Source organism: Grus americana, chromosome 6 (genome assembly GCF_028858705.1).
Source record: "Grus americana isolate bGruAme1 chromosome 6, bGruAme1.mat, whole genome shotgun sequence".
NCBI lineage: Eukaryota > Metazoa > Chordata > Aves > Gruiformes > Gruidae > Grus > Grus americana.
Genome location: NC_072857.1, coordinates 26,856,770 through 26,873,375, shown reverse-complemented (window position 1 = coordinate 26,873,375; position 16,606 = coordinate 26,856,770). Strand labels below are relative to the sequence as shown.

The 16,606-nt window shown below is 43.8% G+C and overlaps 2 protein-coding genes across 2 annotated transcripts in view; one reads left to right on the top strand and one right to left on the bottom strand.

Moving 5' to 3' along the window:
* Positions 1-13,974, bottom strand: part of UBE2E3 (ubiquitin conjugating enzyme E2 E3) — a 57,776-nt gene extending 43,802 nt beyond the window's left edge. The window contains exons 1-3 of the mRNA XM_054829283.1: positions 13,568-13,974; positions 12,170-12,372; positions 9,963-10,013 (exon numbers count right to left, since the gene is read on the bottom strand). Of these exons, the coding sequence (XP_054685258.1) occupies positions 9,963-10,013; positions 12,170-12,363 (245 nt within the window). The 5' untranslated portion in view covers positions 12,364-12,372; positions 13,568-13,974. The remainder of the gene's footprint in view (positions 1-9,962; positions 10,014-12,169; positions 12,373-13,567) is intronic.
* The window catches only part of CWC22 (CWC22 spliceosome associated protein homolog), a 279,751-nt gene continuing 276,955 nt past the window's right edge, over positions 13,811-16,606 (top strand). The window contains exon 1 of the mRNA XM_054829280.1: positions 13,811-13,821. The gene's annotated coding sequence lies outside the window, so the exon portion shown is untranslated. The remainder of the gene's footprint in view (positions 13,822-16,606) is intronic.

Here is a 16,606-nt window from a genome sequence, read left to right as displayed (position 1 = left end):
TTGCACTGAATGCATAACTGAATTTGCTTACTGATTTCCAGCCCTGCCACTGAAGCTACACGAAGGGTTTCTGGCAAGGGAGAAACCCACCTCAAAGACAATCGCATTGTGAATCCTCGAGGCTGGCCTTTAGCTTTGCCGTCTGCTCTTTGCCTTTGTTGGCTACCTTCCCAGCGCCTGCACCCTTCTGCATGCCTCAGAGAGGAACTACTGAAGTTTATAGCAGCATTAACTCATCAGCTGGAAACATGCCAGGCTGCTTACATTTTCACTACAATCTTCTGAGCCCTGACTCCAGAGGGTGCTTAGAGATAGGATCCATGGTCAGAGGCAGTCTGCTCTACAACTGTTTTCTGATGTGCTTGGATCCATTTGGAGTGTTGTGCACAGATGCATTAGGGCTCACATATCTACTGCAAACTGCCTCTATGAAGCAGGGAAAAAATGTGCCTTCCTTTTGTTTATCTCAGTGTTAGAGGTACTTACGTGCCTGTGGAACAAAAGCAGAGAACCCAAGCACAGAGCACATAAGAATCAAAAATCAAGATCTATTGCACAACCGGTGCTATTAGTTTCTCACAAAGGTGATTTACCTCTGGAGAATTGATGACAAGTGCCTAGCTTATTTCTACTTACCAGAACATGACAACTTTGTGCGAGGAAAGTAGGATTGGACTCAAAATGAAAACAAAGTCAAAATTGGGGGAGTGGGGTGGTGGTGGGCAGGGGATATATAATAAATCAGCAGAAAAATCACTAGACATTTGCTTTTTTTAATTGACAACAGGACAAAACCTGTGCACTTCCAGTGACTTTTTTAACAATTGCTGTTACTGTTGTTGCTTGAAATCACAGAACCTGTATATTTTCCAGGATGATTATACTACAAAACTCTGATCAAAATAGAGTTTTTAAGTTAGAGGAAAATCACTTCCTGATGAGCTTTCCTTTAACATTGTCATTTAAATCGGTATCACACATAGCTTGGTCAAACTGGTCCTCAAGAAGTCATTTAGTCCATTTCCTGCTTAAAGATAAAAATCAACTGTATCTAAACTGCTCCTGCCAGTCATTTGCCTAAACTTTGTTCTTAGAAACCTCTGGTGATGCAGATCCACCACCTCCTTACACACACTGTCTTTATAGCTAAGGTAGTCCTCACGTCTAAATTAGATCTTCGTTATGGCAATTTAAGATGCTGTCCATAACCACCAGACAGGACTAGCAACAATTGCCTTATTTCCTTTACAGCAACTTTCCTCTGCATCCAAAGAGCTTTCTTTCTTTTCTTTCTTTCTTTCTTTTCTTTCTTTCCTCTAATCTGTATTCTTTCCAGCTAGCCCATGTCACTTTACAGTATTGTGCTTAAAACTGAATAAGGTACTCCAGCTGGCCTGTACTAGCACTGAACTGAATGGGATGACTTTATATACCATGGCTCCAATGTTTTATTTATTTTTTCTTTTTTTAAATACATCCCCCTATTATGACTGCTGTTCTATTTCTTTCTCTTGCTATGGCCTCGTATTGTTGATTCCTGGAAAGCACACGATCCTCAGAGTGGCTGTACCTTTTCTGAAGAACTGCTCCTCATCCAGTGTTTTTTCCCCATGGATTTGTGCAGCTGATTATGCCTACTAAAGTGCTGTGCCTTGCAGTTCTCATTATTAAATTACATGCTATTTTTAAGGTCACTTCCTATATTTGCCCACATCAGTTTGCATTCTAGTCCTGTCCTCCTCCAATGTGCCTACAACCCCTTCCTCCCTGCTGTTACCTGCAAATGCAATATTTATATCGTCTAATCCAAGATCCACGTCAATAATGAAAGCATCAATTACTAATGACTGCAGGATGGTCCTCTACAGACCCTCCCTACAAATTCTTCCAACCTGAAAGTGACCCACTGGTAACTACAGGTCACCCTGGTGTTTCATCAAGGCAATCTCTCCCCTGATTTGCCTCTGAAAGTGACGCTTACAACAGTAGTTTCAACACTGTCAACTAAATCTGTATGTGAGTTCCTAAAAGATCTGGCCAGTCTGTTTTACAGTAAGCGCTATAAAATTAACAACTGCTTCAGCGACAGTTCTGAACTAGGTAACAGTAATAGTGCACTCTCTGCACAGGGAAAATTAATCCAAATTAATGCAAGTAGGCTTGTTTATCACTAGCAGTCACTGGCTCAAAATAAGGCATCAATTTAAAGTTACAGCATAGTTCTGGCTAGCTTAATGGTATGCATGCTCCTGTCCTAGATGGCAGCTGGGTATCCTTGCTCCTGCCTAGTTAGCCCTGAACTCAGAAAACATGCTCAAGGTATTTTTCATGATGTCTGTATTACCTGTTTCGAAATGTTCCACATCTATGCAAATTCTAGTTACACCAGCTCCAGGAAATCTCCACACATCAGTTTTACATGAAGTAGTCAACTCATTTTAAATAAAGGGTTTAATGTAGTTTAGCTGATTCTCTTATATTTGCACTTTATTAATTTGAATTAAAATTAGGTGTCTCGAGTCTGTAAATGTAAAGATTGGATCAAAGAAAAGTAACTGATACACACAGACAAATCAGTCTGATGGGGAAGCATTCAGTGTGCTAGGACCTTGCCTTACATACTGTTTATCACAAACTAAATATGACAGGCTGACAGCGGTGAGCAATGCACAGATTGAGTGTAAAAAGAAATATATACATAGCATATTTTAATCAGTTTTATCACAGAGCCTGAAGGGCCTTTGTACAGTTATACAAATGGAAATTTGAAAAGCAGATTTTTTCCTTAAGTCTAAGGACACATTACTTCGCGGTTTTTACAAATTTTTGCACAACAATGCTTAAAGAATTGTTAAAAAAACTGGTCCGGCTCAGGATCTTCTATTATTTCCAGATAAAACTTAGACATAATGAGGGTCAGTTCTCTAACACCAGTAGCTGAGTGAAACATATTTGAACTATTTCTACAACTCTAGAGTAGATAGACAGCCATGATTTTTTTTTTTTCATTTTGACAGTAATGCTAATGAAAACTGGTGAAAGATTTATACGACCTTTTGACTAAGACACAGATATTTAAGAGCATGTACGACAGCACTGTGGACACCGCTTACACAAGTGCCTAACCTGCAAATCTGTAGGCATGAAAACTTACCCCTGTGAGTAGATATGTTGATTTGTGTTGCATAACCCTGTCTTAATTATGCCACTGAGATTACTTGCATGAGAAATTCACTGTGTGGGGGTTGGTAAAAAACCTTGGTTTATAGCTTGCAAGAGGTCGATACTAGCACAGGGGGAAAAAAAACTTGAGGTATTTTGAGTTAGTGGATCTGTCATCTACTCTCAACTGAAAAGGGAGTAATTTAAATATTCTCACAATTCAAAACATTCAGGAGTTACACAATCTTCTACTGTCGCATTTTTTTAATAAAAGCATGTTAAATAACAGTGCACTCTAGCTCTACTTAACACTTAAATGTTTTACAGAAATGCCTTTCTAAATTTGTTTCCTCCCTACCCCTTAAACAGTTTCACTGACTACTAGCAAATAAGGTAAAAGCCGCTCTGCACCCATAAAGATGGCAGCATCAGGCTTTTACTACAAATGGACAGAAACACAAAAATACCGGACTTTTGATTGCTGTGCTAAATTATACCAGTCCTTCCTACTCTGATCTAGACTATACACTTCTGGTAAGAAAGAAGGAGGGAAGAAAGAGAATGGAAGAAAACACTTATTAGAAATAATTCTAGATAAATCAAGGCTATCACTAGATAAACATATCTTTAAATCACTGCGAGCCACTGATTTACGTTCAGCAACTATCAATGAAGGGATTGCTTTAGAAGGAACCACAGGACAATGTTTAGAGCTGGACAATATTAAAAAGTAGCATTTCAATATTCACTTGAGAGCTACTTCAAACATGTTCTTACAGGAATTGTGAACGCTCTTCATTGTATTTTTGTAACTGCAACTGCAAACTTCTGTATAGGGAAGGAAGTGTTAGAAATAATCGTGTGGGTTTGTGTTCTCAGAACCATTCTGCAAACTTCAGCTTTCTTTTCTTGTAGCATGCATTTCTTGCACTCAGTGGTGAGAAAGTGCTGGGCACGGAGAGACAATAAAAAGTATAATGTATCTATCAGAAGATAAATTATCAAGTAGGGTTTGTGGGTGATGTTTTTTAAATTTTGCTCATTCAGTTTCGGCGCAGGCATTTGTGCACATACTCCTAATATACTGTCTCTTACATACCTTAATCAACTTCTCCTTCTGTAGGGAAATATTTAGTGTTTACAGTTAGGGTTTTCACTGCAGAGGTGAAAACAAGCAAAACTGACATCTTTTTTTTCCTCAGTGAGACTCAATGTTTAGCAATATGAAGAAGTTTGCCCAATAAGAAATTAACAGAATAAACACAAAACTGGTGGACTGCCACTGATCTGAAAAGTCAACAGCTTGACTGGAAAAAAAAAAGTAGTACATGTGAAGACACATTTGTGCTACTGTATAGGGGCCTGGTATTTGACTGCATTCAGAATATTCTTCCTCATACTGATTTCAAAAAAGCAACAGAACTAACGCCTGGCTTTGACAAAGGAAAGATAGATGGAAACTTATTACATTTGAGAGACAAAGGAATGGATTGACTTATTCATATCCTGGTGTGTCTGACAAAATGCTTCGTGTGAACAATGCCTACTCTGGAGGGAGGGAAGAAAAATCCAGCAGAGTTAGTTTGAATCACCTATTTAAACCGTTTAAGCAAACTTGGATGATTTTTTTTTTTTTTCCCCTCCCTGGGGAGGACTATGGAGTAATCACATGAATCTGCTTCGCTTAGTGACTGGAGTAGTCACTTCCATGGCAGAACTGCAGCAAACCACAGCTGTGCAGTAACATCTTCAACAGGCACAACTGTTTGCAGAGTAAACATTTGCCTATAACCTGACTGTAGATAGAATATGTTAACAAAAGGAAGGCTTCTACCAGCTTAGCTGTGGCACCTTCCTCGCTAACACAAGGCTGCGTTAGCTCAAATCCAGCACTACCTCTGCACGTGGAAGAACTTGCATCGCCAGCACAATTGTTCATTGCTCCTCATTGTTTCAGACAGCTCAATTGAAAGACCTTAAATTGCTGGTCTGAAGAATACCTTCACAATATTGCTTTAAATACATACTGCAATGCTTCCCCACTGATGGGGTAATAACCACAGTGAGACAGTTACAAACATCTGGATTCATGGGTCCATAACTAAATCAGTAATAGCATTCGTCTGCCAGGGTTTTGCAGGCATTTTTCTTTGTGTCACGCTCCAGACCGTGGTTGGGTTGGCAACACTCTGCAGCATAGAATTAGCCCAAGATGTGGCAGTAATGAAAGGGACAAATGCAGTCCCTAGGAAGCAGAAGAATCCTATATTAAAACAAAACCCAACCCCTATGTGTTTTGCTTCCTTTGCACTCATTACACATGCTTTGGAGTGTTATTTTAAAATAGGTGATTTTAAAAATTAACTACTCAATATCAACCTGCTTGCAAGTCTAAGAGAGGCTACCAACAGTAAAATAATCAACTGCTACCTTTTGTAGTATTGCTCAATAAATCATATTAGTATATGCTAGCGTACAAGGCCTGAAAATAAATAGTAATAGAGACAATAATCCCTATTAAGGAAAATCTTTTCAACAGACCTATCAGGCACTCACTAGCTAGAGGATGAGACAGAGCAGGGAGCCTTTGGGATGATCCAAGCAGCAATCCCTTGGTAAGAATTCCCATTTCCCAGCAGCTACAAAGGGGAAAAGTTGTCTCTCTGACCAGTGCTCTAAGGCACGTGTTTTATCTGGCCTTTCTTTTTCTTTCTTTTTTTTTTTTACCCACTTGCTTTCAGATGTCTGATCTTTAACAAAGAGAAGAGATTAAAGCCGACTGACAGAACAGACTATAAAATGCTTAAATTCTCCCACTTGCATGGGAAAGATGCGCTATCTTAACTCACCTCTTTTTAAGCCACATGAATTACGCTCTGAGTGGATACACCAATTTTGGTGTTTGCTTTCATTCCCTACAAAGTTTATACCAAACTGGATTTGTTGTAAAATGAGTTGTAAACTATAAACTAAGCTGGCATGTGTGTTAGTAAATTTACTTAATACTGGGTTGAACTTCAAAAGCTTTCCCACGGAGATGAACAACGATTAATTTTGGAATGGAAATGAGGAGGAGTGAGGAAAGAAGACAGGGAGTACATATCCTTGCTATTGTGGATCAGCAGGGCAGCCAGGAACAGCTAAAGGAAACTGCTATAAATCATGGTACCCCTGGGAATGGCCTCACTTGTGCCAGCCCTAAAATCCAGGAATGAGCGTCGGAGCCGGCTGTGCCCTGCTCCACCTAAGCTGCAGCCTCCAAGTTGGGCAGGTCAGAACAGCAGCCTTCCATATAACCTTAACCACAGAGCAGTGACCTCTGGACTAAACAGTTTTATGCCATGAACTGAAAATAGTTATTCCAGATATGTCAAACCTGTTTGAGAGCATCTCTGCAGCCCAGATTTACCACGCATTACATGCAAGATCTTTGCAGCATTTTCCTGAGAATGTGTAACAGTGGGGTTTGGCACACTTCCATACCTTGAAGTACATGTAAGTGCTTGGCCATGGTTTGAAATTGAGCTGCCTAGGAGCGATAGGGCCAAGACCTTTTTAGCTTTGCTTTATGCTATTAAAAGCACAAAAGAATTAAATACAGCACACTGCACCAAGTAGCACAGCTTTGAGTTAAGCCAGCAAAAGCAAGAAAAACCAAGATCAGACACCTGTGTCCTCAGTTTACCTATCTGTCCTAGTGCCATGGTATATGTTGGACAGTAACTGACTCATTTCAGGCTCTTCTGTTGGACAGGAAAAAAATATGAGGAGAAGCAGTACTTAATTTCCCTCCAACATCTTTAGTGGCTTAAGACCAAATCTCATTTTATTGGTTTTGATATTCTATCTTTCTGGAAATCACAGGAATTCAGAGTATTACTGTATGTTAAAGATTAAAGCTATCAGCATAAAGATATTAAGTTTTATACTTGGTACCCCCAAGATGCAGTTTGTATTCACTGCTCACAGACATGACAACGTGATGCATGACAACACCATTTTTCTAACAGTTCATTGTCCAATTAACAGAATCAGAAATCAATTTCTACTGTTGAGACAAGCGAGCAAAAACCTGCTATTTAGACATTTTTACTGTGCCTGTCATTCTGCTATCCCAGTGCCTAAACCAGAAGTTAATGTGCAGCCCAGGCCTGCTCAGCACACCCAGGAACAGGACGCTCTCGGGGCTCTGGCATTTTTAAAAAACAGATGTTACAGCAATAGATGTGACTGCGGGAAATTTAACTGCTGATGAAACCTACGCCTCTTTTGCATGAGAATCACAGTCCAACCAGTCGGTGTCATTTTAAAGTAACTAAATTAGCTTCAGATCACTCTGATGGAGCGACTCCACATGCAGTTACACTGGCAGGTGAGAAGCGGCAGCAGCCATCAGTGTTTAACACAGCACGAGAGAGTTCAACCTACTCTTTGATATTTGTACTGTATCCTGTTAGTTAAAGTAACATTTAATGTTTTGTATGTGCCATTATCATATTTAAAAAAATGCTAATTTTTTATCACTTATGTAGCCGAGTAACAAGAAGGGCTATCAATGACCGAGAGCATTGGTTGGCAGTTGTATTCTCGTGAATCCTGCAACACGTGGGCTGCGAATGATAAGGGTGTGCTCTAGAACTGGAAGAGAAACTACTCTGCATGAAGAAATGTCTTTGGGAGAACTTGTGACATGAGGTTTTTTTATTTCTAAAACACACGTGGATACGCCCAATTTATACAGGATTTTTAACAGGTTTTTACAAATTCTTTTTCTTTTACAAGAAATGTAGTAAGTAGCATTCTGCTGCTTGTTGCATGACGAGCAATGACGAGGTGTCATATGCCTGCTGTGTCAGTCTGTTGCCTAATCTGTGCTACTACACCCTTTAAGAAAGCATGTTACCAGCTTCAACTGCTCTGCACATAACACACAGCTGCATTTACCTCCTGATACCAGAAAGGCTCCTCCTAACAAGTCAATTCCAATGTAACAGTAATCCTTCGGGCACTGAAACTCTGTTCAAACTGTTCATCCTGAAAACCCAGAATTTCTGTTACAGAGGCCAGTATCTCTTGTAAATATTTTTTATTTTGCGAAAGGTAAAAATGCACTCATCATACAGCTGCTATTGAATAAAAGGGTTACATTCCTCTTAAAAATACTTATGGGAACAGCAGCATTGACTTCCTCATTGGCAAAAAAAAAAATAATCTTCTCCCCTCCGCTCTGTAGGAAAGAAACTTGAATAATTTTAGACACATTGGGGGGTTTTCATCATTCTCAACAGCATTCCTGGGCATCTGGTAGTACCTGCTCAGAAGAACTCCCTGCAATACTTTTGTGCTAATACGAGAGGAACACGCTTTCCCAAGGAGCTAAGTATCAGATGGTATTGGAGAATGTGAGGGGGGAGGCTTCTCCTTCTAAAAGCCAAGCTGTAACTTGCCATACCCGAAACCGCTACAATTACCTTTTTAGCAACAATAAGGCAAAGTGTTGGTGTTCTATTTCATTTAAATACTTTCTCTCCTACTATGCTTCCTTTGAGAGTCCGAGTATAAAGTGCGTCATCAACACAGAACTGGATCTCAGTAAGTTATTAAATAACTAAATAATTAAACAATCACACACCCTCAAAAAACCCTAAACAAATCCAACAGACATTTGTGCTCTTGACAGAGCTTGCCTCTATTGAAGAGGGAGAGCCACTGACCCCCACATGCAAATACATCAGACTGCCATAAGCAATCTACAGCACAGTGCTCACGGCAAGACACCTTTACCACAAATTCAGTAAAACACAGCTCTGATTAGTCCCTTGCTCTCATGGACTAGTCAGATAGGAGAACAACTCACATTTTACTGCATTCACAAGACCTGCACCAAACCTTTCCAACTATTCAAAAAGCCAGACAATTCCAACATAAAATCAGAAAGCACTTCCAGCATTTCTTAAATGTGTACAAGGCTCGCTGTTACACATGAGCTATTAATCTGAAGATACCTTGCAGATACTGAGACGCATCACATGAAAGCAACTTCAAATGTAGCTTTACTGCAAATCTGAACACTGGATGCTCACAACTAATGAGAATTTTTATGTATCCTTTAAATGAAAGTAAAACATGCAAAAGATTTAAAGAAATTAGCTAGCTATGCTACTATTTAACTTTCCTACAGATCAAGCACTCCAGTTACCATCACTTTATGTAACACTAAATCACTCAATCTTCCAAGCTTACAATTTCATTTTCTAAAACCTAACAGAAGTGTCTCCCGAGGCGGGAGCTGCCTTAAAAACATTCTCTACCAAGAGACTACAACTTTGACCAACAGACACAGAAATTTAAAGGCAATATTTCAGCTTACCTAACTGTTAAGCAACATACTAAAAGAAAGCATATAAAAATCACATATGGTTCTTTACCTTTGCTTCAGAATGAAGTGATAACTCTATAAACCTGGCACTCAAAAAGCCAGTTCAAACTACACGCAGACATTAAGTTAAAAGCTTCAGCATATTTTGAAGTTCGTATAATTAATGTTTCACGAAGGCAGTGACCAGCTACAAAAACCAAACTGAATACACTTTACTACGTACATCAATCACTAACGACTACGCCTCCAACATGCAGACAAAATAGCAAACTTCAATATCAAACGTTCCCTATGCTTGTTCAATCTGCTGTACGCAATTTTTGTCTAACAGTCACCGGTCGTAAACACTAAGTTTCCCATTTGTTAGCCTGAGCGTATTAATCTCCTACCACCATCCAAAATTTAAGAAGCTGTTACATACCTGCAGTTAGGAGGAGGATCAAGGGTTATTTCAGCTAGCTCCTTCTGGATTCTGTTGGTGAAATGAGAACAGACACAAAGCATTTGAGATAGTCTATAGAATAAATCAGGGAATTACACTGCCCTCTACCACCATGCAGTTAAATGCAAGATTGGCTTTGCCTTCAGTAATGCTAACATGGCTGCTTCCTCTTTGTTCTCAGAGGCATAACCCAAATCCCACAGCTGAGAAACTTTGCAGCTTTTTTCCTGCTCCACGCTGTATGTAAACAGAACACTTACAACTGAGTCGGGTAGAAATTTCCCACAAGTATTCCGAACGGTCGTTCTTTTTCACATCCGAACACTTTTTACCAGAGAGATTTTCTGTTCAAGCTAATATGCAAATGAGGCAAGGGGGGGGCTGCACAGGCAGATCTGACAGTGACTTTAAACCAGCGCTACGGACCTGGGACCGAGGCTGAAGAAGCAAACTGCGCTGGCAGCAGACACGCTCTTTTTGCAGTATTGTACCTACTACTTTGCAGTGTGTTTAAAAAGTGGATTTGCAGATCTGCCAGGCTGTCTCTGTTACTGGAATAATCTCCCTGGATCAACTTTGCTTCTCTCCACACCTTCTGCTGCCTTTCCTCCCCCAGCCTTACACAGTAGCTGTATTTACATGATAAAAAGTGATATAATAACTTGAAATACTCTTTGGTTAGCTTTACTCTATTTGAACCATTCCCAAGGTGTTAAGATCCAGAAGAGGAATGCTGAAAACTTTTTGTCAATTTAACAGTTTATTCAGGTACGTAAGAGGTGTAATTTGAAAAGACACCTGGTAAATTCCTCTTAAAAATATCAGATAAGACTTTTCCTCAGAAGAGGACCCATACGAGCAGGACTGTGAATTTCATGTGAATAGCAAGTGTTAAAATATGAGCTAACAGAAACTGCTCTGGCACACCCTTGCACTAGTACCAATAAGTTCAGTCCGACACTGAACTATTCAAGATGTACGGAATTAGACTTGCAACAATTAAGCAAAATAAAGGCAAGAGGGGAAAGCTCAGTCTCGAAAGCCTGCATCTTGGGCTTTTCAAAAAAGATAAGTAATAACAAATTATAAAGCCCACACAGTAGTTCCAGAACTTTTCTTTCTTTAGCCAGTCCTATTTCAAAGGGTTTCTTTAACAAGCTCAAAAGTCATCAAAGCCACCCAGCCATACTCTGCAGCAATTTTAACACATTTCAAAAAAAGTATTTACTGAATTTAAGTCCAATACAAAATTACTAAAGTGTTCCTACAAGTTAGAACTACAGTATTCACACTGAATAAGCAAAGCTTGAAGCTACTCCGGCTACTCTACAGCTTTTCTTGCTACAGGATATTTGTAAATGTTTGTAAAGTAAAGCAACTCCAGGGGAAGTTATGTTTCATCTCTGAAGATCACTGGAATCAAGGGATTTAAAGTTTGCTTATTTCACACAGCTGAACTTACAGAAAATTATCAGTGTTTGCCTTGACAGCTGGGCTGCCAGTAACCTTATATGCAAACAAAAATGCAACAGATACAACTAAACAAGGTTTCCCAAGATTTTGGTATTTAAAGGTAGAGGCTACCTGTAGAACCCCATGGGTTGAATCCGCAGATCCTAAGGGAGAAAACTTGCCTACGTTTCTCCTGAAAAAACTGCAGAATGAACCCATTACTTCAAGGTGTGTAAGGCTCTTCCGTGCACTGACATGAAAAGCTAGTCATAAGGCCCACAGAAGCCACTGGGGTTTTGTGACTTCTTTAATTAAAGAGCATTGCTTGTCATCAGTCTACAGACCGTAATAAAACACACACCAGGAGGACTCCACCCTATACCAATCAGGCATGGACACCTAACTCTGAAAAAGGCAGCCGAAGCTGACACTCTCTTGTGCATTTTTGCAAATACTAAACGTATTTAGGTGCCCCCCCAGCCAGCCTGTAGGTTACCAAGTTCTCAAACGACTCTCCAAAAGACATATGATATGTCTGTGTAATTATTACCCCAATAAGACTCGCATTAATGAAGTCACTGCCTGGCAGGCTCCCGTGCTAGAAAAGTTGGTACTTCGCTCTTTTCCACACAGCTTTACACGAAGAACCCCTCTGTCTTGAGAAGTGCAACGCAAATACCGTGACTCAAAACACTGTGCCAAACCACTACAGACTGTCTTACGGCCGCCTTTACCTTTTAGCGCTAGTGGATAGCTTAGCAGTAGTTTTGCTGGAGAGTTTGGTGTTCTTCTTCTGCTGGGTGGCAGAGGGTTTTCGTTCTTCTTGCTCTTCAGGTTCAGGGGCAGGTGGATCCCTCTGATCGGCATCTGAACTACCGCTGCTGGTACTTGGACTTTCATCGTCTGACCTCTGCCTATCACTGGACATCGTGGGGAACTTTTTTGGGAAAGGAGAAGAAAAGAGGCAGTTAATACAACAGGCAGGACTCTCTCTTGCCATTCCCCAAGTTCCAGAGAACACTTGCATCGGTGACAACTCTGTTTCACTGAGAAATTAACCAAAATATCCTTCTTTGTCTCATCCCCAAGGGCTGCAGTTTGACAGCTACAAAGCAATACTTACACTTCTGAAAATAGAGATATTTCCAATTTTTTAAACCCACTTGCATTTTTTTCATACTTTAAACAATATGCCAATTGTCGACTTTGTTCTAAGGCATGAGACAGATTTAGCAGGGTACTTAGGCAATGAACATTAATAACTTATGACACATGGTAAATAACAGACCTCACTGAAAATGTTTTTTAAAAAGTCACTAATACCGTGTAAATATTTACACTGGAGCAGAGCATTTTATTGGGTCCAAACGCCAGATCCCCCCTCTCCCCCTCTCTGAGAAAATATATTGCCAATAACACTTGGGTTGATTTCAGATGGAAATGTACACATGCTCTGTGCATTTAAAGGGCTGGGGGGGGACGAGGACGGACACGACGGGGACGAAGGGTTTTTGTTGTTGGTGGTTGTTTGTTGTTTTTTTTTTTTAAAAAAAAGGGAAAAACCCCAAGATGCATCTAACGCAACTCGGGCAGCAGCAGCCCCGGTTATTTACATGGCCAGCAGCGAGAACTGCATTTGGCCACCACAGAGCTGCCGGAGGGGGAAGAAGCATAATTCAAACTGCACCTTCTGCACAGCTCTCCCCGCCGCCGCTCCCCGCGCAGCTCCGCCAGGCAGACCGACATTTTTCCGCCGACCGGGGGAGGGGAGGGGGGGGGAGGAGGGGGCTGCCCCGGCGGCCGGGGCGGGGGGGGCCGAGGAGGAGCGCGGCGGGGAGCTGCGGCAGGGCTGGAGGCGGCCGCCCGGCCGTGCTTTGTGGGGAGAGCCCGGCGCGGCGCGGCTCGGCTGGGCTCGGCGGGCGGCGGCGGCTCGCCCGGCCCCGCACCGCACCGTGCGTGTGCACCAAGTGAGGCGTGAACTCAGGCCGGCTCCGCGCCCCCGGCCGCCGCCAGGCAGCGAGCGCCGAAAACAAGAACAAAGCTCCTCTACCAGCCCCCCCGCCTCCTCCCCGCCTCCCCCCACCGCGCTCGCCCAGCCGCCGCGGCAGCCGCCTCGCCCGCCTCTCCCTTACCTTCGCCGGCGTCCTGTCCCGCTGCTGGGTCGGAGGGGCGGGATGGCGGGGGGCCGGGCCGGGCCCGCGGCGCCCGAGGAGGGGACGGAGGCGGCCGGGGGGCTATACGGCGGCGGCGGCGGCTCTGTGGCCGGGCAGTGTGGAACATTGAGAGCCGGAGCAGGGGGGGACGGGGGGAGGCGCGGTGCGGCCCCGCGGCCGGCGGGTGGCGCTGGCGGGCCCCGCTCTGCGGCGCGGGTTCCCGCGGCGGGCCGGGGGGCCGGGGCGGGGGGCGGCGGGCGCGCGCCGGCGGGGGCGGAGGAGGGGGCGCCGGCCGCCTCCGGCCCTCCCGCCCCCGCCCGCCGCCGCGCCCGCGGCCGCCGCGACGCCGCCGGCGGAGCTCCCGGCGAGCGGGGGGGAGGGGAGAGGGGGCGCTCGCTCCCGCCTGGCGCCCGCCGGAGCGCGCCCGCCCTCCGGGCCGGGGTGCGCGCAGGCGCTCTCCCGGCGCGGCCGAGGGCGCGCGCGCTCCGGGCCGGGCAAGGACAAAGCGGCGGCGCGCGCGGTGGGGGGGGGGGCGGCCCTCGACGGCTGCTCGGCCCGGTCCGGCTCGCGGCCTTTCTCTCCCCCTCCCTTCCTTCCTCTGTCCCTCTGCTGCGGCCTCCGGCTGAGCCCGGGTCCCGGCGGGCTCCTGCTTCCAGCCCGCCGGGCACTACCGTGGGTTTCGCCAGGCCGGTGCCCACCAACGGCTGCGCCCCGGTGGGGGCCGCGGGGCCTCCACAACCCCCGGCCTCCTCAGTCGCCTCGGCCTCGCACCTCGTTCCCTGCCTCACACCTTATGCCTAGCGTCAGGGTAGGGCGGAGGCCAGCCCGGCGCCGACACAGGAATGGGACCGTCGGTGGTTTCTAACCCCGCCGTTGCTTCCCTCATGTATTCCCCTCTGAAAAATCTCCGCTCTTGGCACATCTTCACGTGTGGGAACTGGAGAAACTCTCGTGTCTGGCATAGTGCCTCCGCGGGAGCCCAAGCTGCAGAGCAGCAGCCCCGGCTGTCCCGCCAGCCAAGCCCTGTGCAGGGCTGAGGAGACCCAAGGTGCCAGGAGGGCCTGCGTCCTAAACAGTGCTGCACCCGCTGCAGCAGGAGTGCCACCCTGCAGCCTCACTGCTCCTAACAGGAGTATTCCAGATTAAAAACTGAACTAGGAGTTGTTCTGCGAGCAGCCAGCATGCCAAATTCTGACTGTTTTAAAGAGGAAAGGGGATACTCAATAGTAGTTGCGGTAGGTGTCGCAGGAAGATGCTATAGGGTGGAGATTTAGTTTATTTTCTGGTCCATCATGAATGCACTTGAACATCTTTTCTCGCCGTACGCCTGGAGTACGTCGTGTGGTAAAAGCAGTCTGCCAATTGAAATAACGTAAATATTCTAAACTTACTGGCAATAAAATCCACTTGTAAAAGAAGATTTATTCTATCTGTGAAAAGTAAATGAGGTTGTGGATAACTGACTTCAGCAGAGAAGGAATTAACAATTACTGTAAATGTTTGTGCAATTTACATGAAATCTCAGGCTAACGTTGCTGTCCAGCACAAGGGCTTTGGCCTCGATGGCTTTTACCTCAAGGGCTTTCATTACCAACAGCCTAATGACTTAAAACTACTGCGCTTTCTTAGCTTGTGTAGGATCAAGGGGTCAGAGAGGGTACTGTGCTTTAGAGGGAATAAACAATCGGTGTGGCAGGGAATACCCTACTCTGGGTACCTCAGTTGAAAAGTATGCTGAAGATTTGGCAAGAGAGTTGAATGATGTGATGTGGAGGAATACTGGAGGTTTGTTTGTTAAAGTGGGCTATAGAGAATTCCCAGATCACCACTACAGGCAATTTGCCCCTGAGGTATGCTGTAGAAAATTCCTAGCATAAACAGTATCTGGCATGATGAGCAATCTGGGCATAATTAGTAAAAGGGAAGCATGGCAATATCAAAAATCTATCAGTCAGCACTGGGAGCCTTTTTTTATTTCTTTTTTTTTTCTTTTCAGTTGATGATGTTCAAGATGAGGCTTGCTGGAGCTTTCAAAGTCAGGGTTAAGTGTTTAAATTTTTATTTATTTCAGGTGAAAATTAACACAGGCGTCCAAAAAAAAAGGTACTAGAAGAGTATGCATCTACAGAATGAAAGTAAGTCAAGGTTGGACACCACATCAGGTACTACACATTGTGTGGCTTCTGTGGCTTTCAGGATACAAAGTGAAAATAAAGAAAGCCCATTTAACAGAGACTAATTGAAAAGCCAGCCTAGATTTTATTTTTTCCCAGCCTTTTGTACCTTATTAAAACAGATTTACTACAGCAACGTGTGGATGTAACAGATGGTTATTTGAATGAATGTTCATTCATTTGACATCAGGTCTCAAAGGATGACACTTTCTTCTTACGAGGTTGTATTTTCCTTGGGTATGTTGTTATGTTGTCAACCACAGAAAAAGTACTGTGCTGAGAGGTACGGTACAGTTTGAAGGAGAGGGAGAAATGCCGATTTTAATAGCCATTATTACAAAGCTACACATCACGATCTCGCTGGCTTTTCATATCCCTTGTGATTTGACATCAGTGTAATTTTAACTGATGTACCCATCGTGAATGCTTTTTCTCTGCCTGTTTGTTGGGTACCTGAAATGTACAAGCGCAGCTGGTATTGTGAAATGCAGGGCCTTGTTCAGGACTTGTCCGAACAGTCCTGGGTGTTCAGGAGTGGGTGAGGCCTGCATTTTTTAGTCCAATCAGTCACCTTTGTTATTTGTGGGGGGTTTGGTTGGTTGGTTTTTTACAAGCCCTGCTCCCAAAGTTGGTCGATGTTTTTTCAGAAGCCCAATGTCTTTTTGGCTATGTCTCCATCCCTGTTCTATCAGAGCACAGGTATGAAGTTACTGTCAGCATGCGGAGGTTTAACAGCTGCTTTAGGCTGCACAGACATCTGAAAATATTTTTCTAGGTTTAGGAATTCACAGTTCAGTCTCCTCCGTCTGACATGAAATTGTGTGATAGCAAACAACTCAATGCC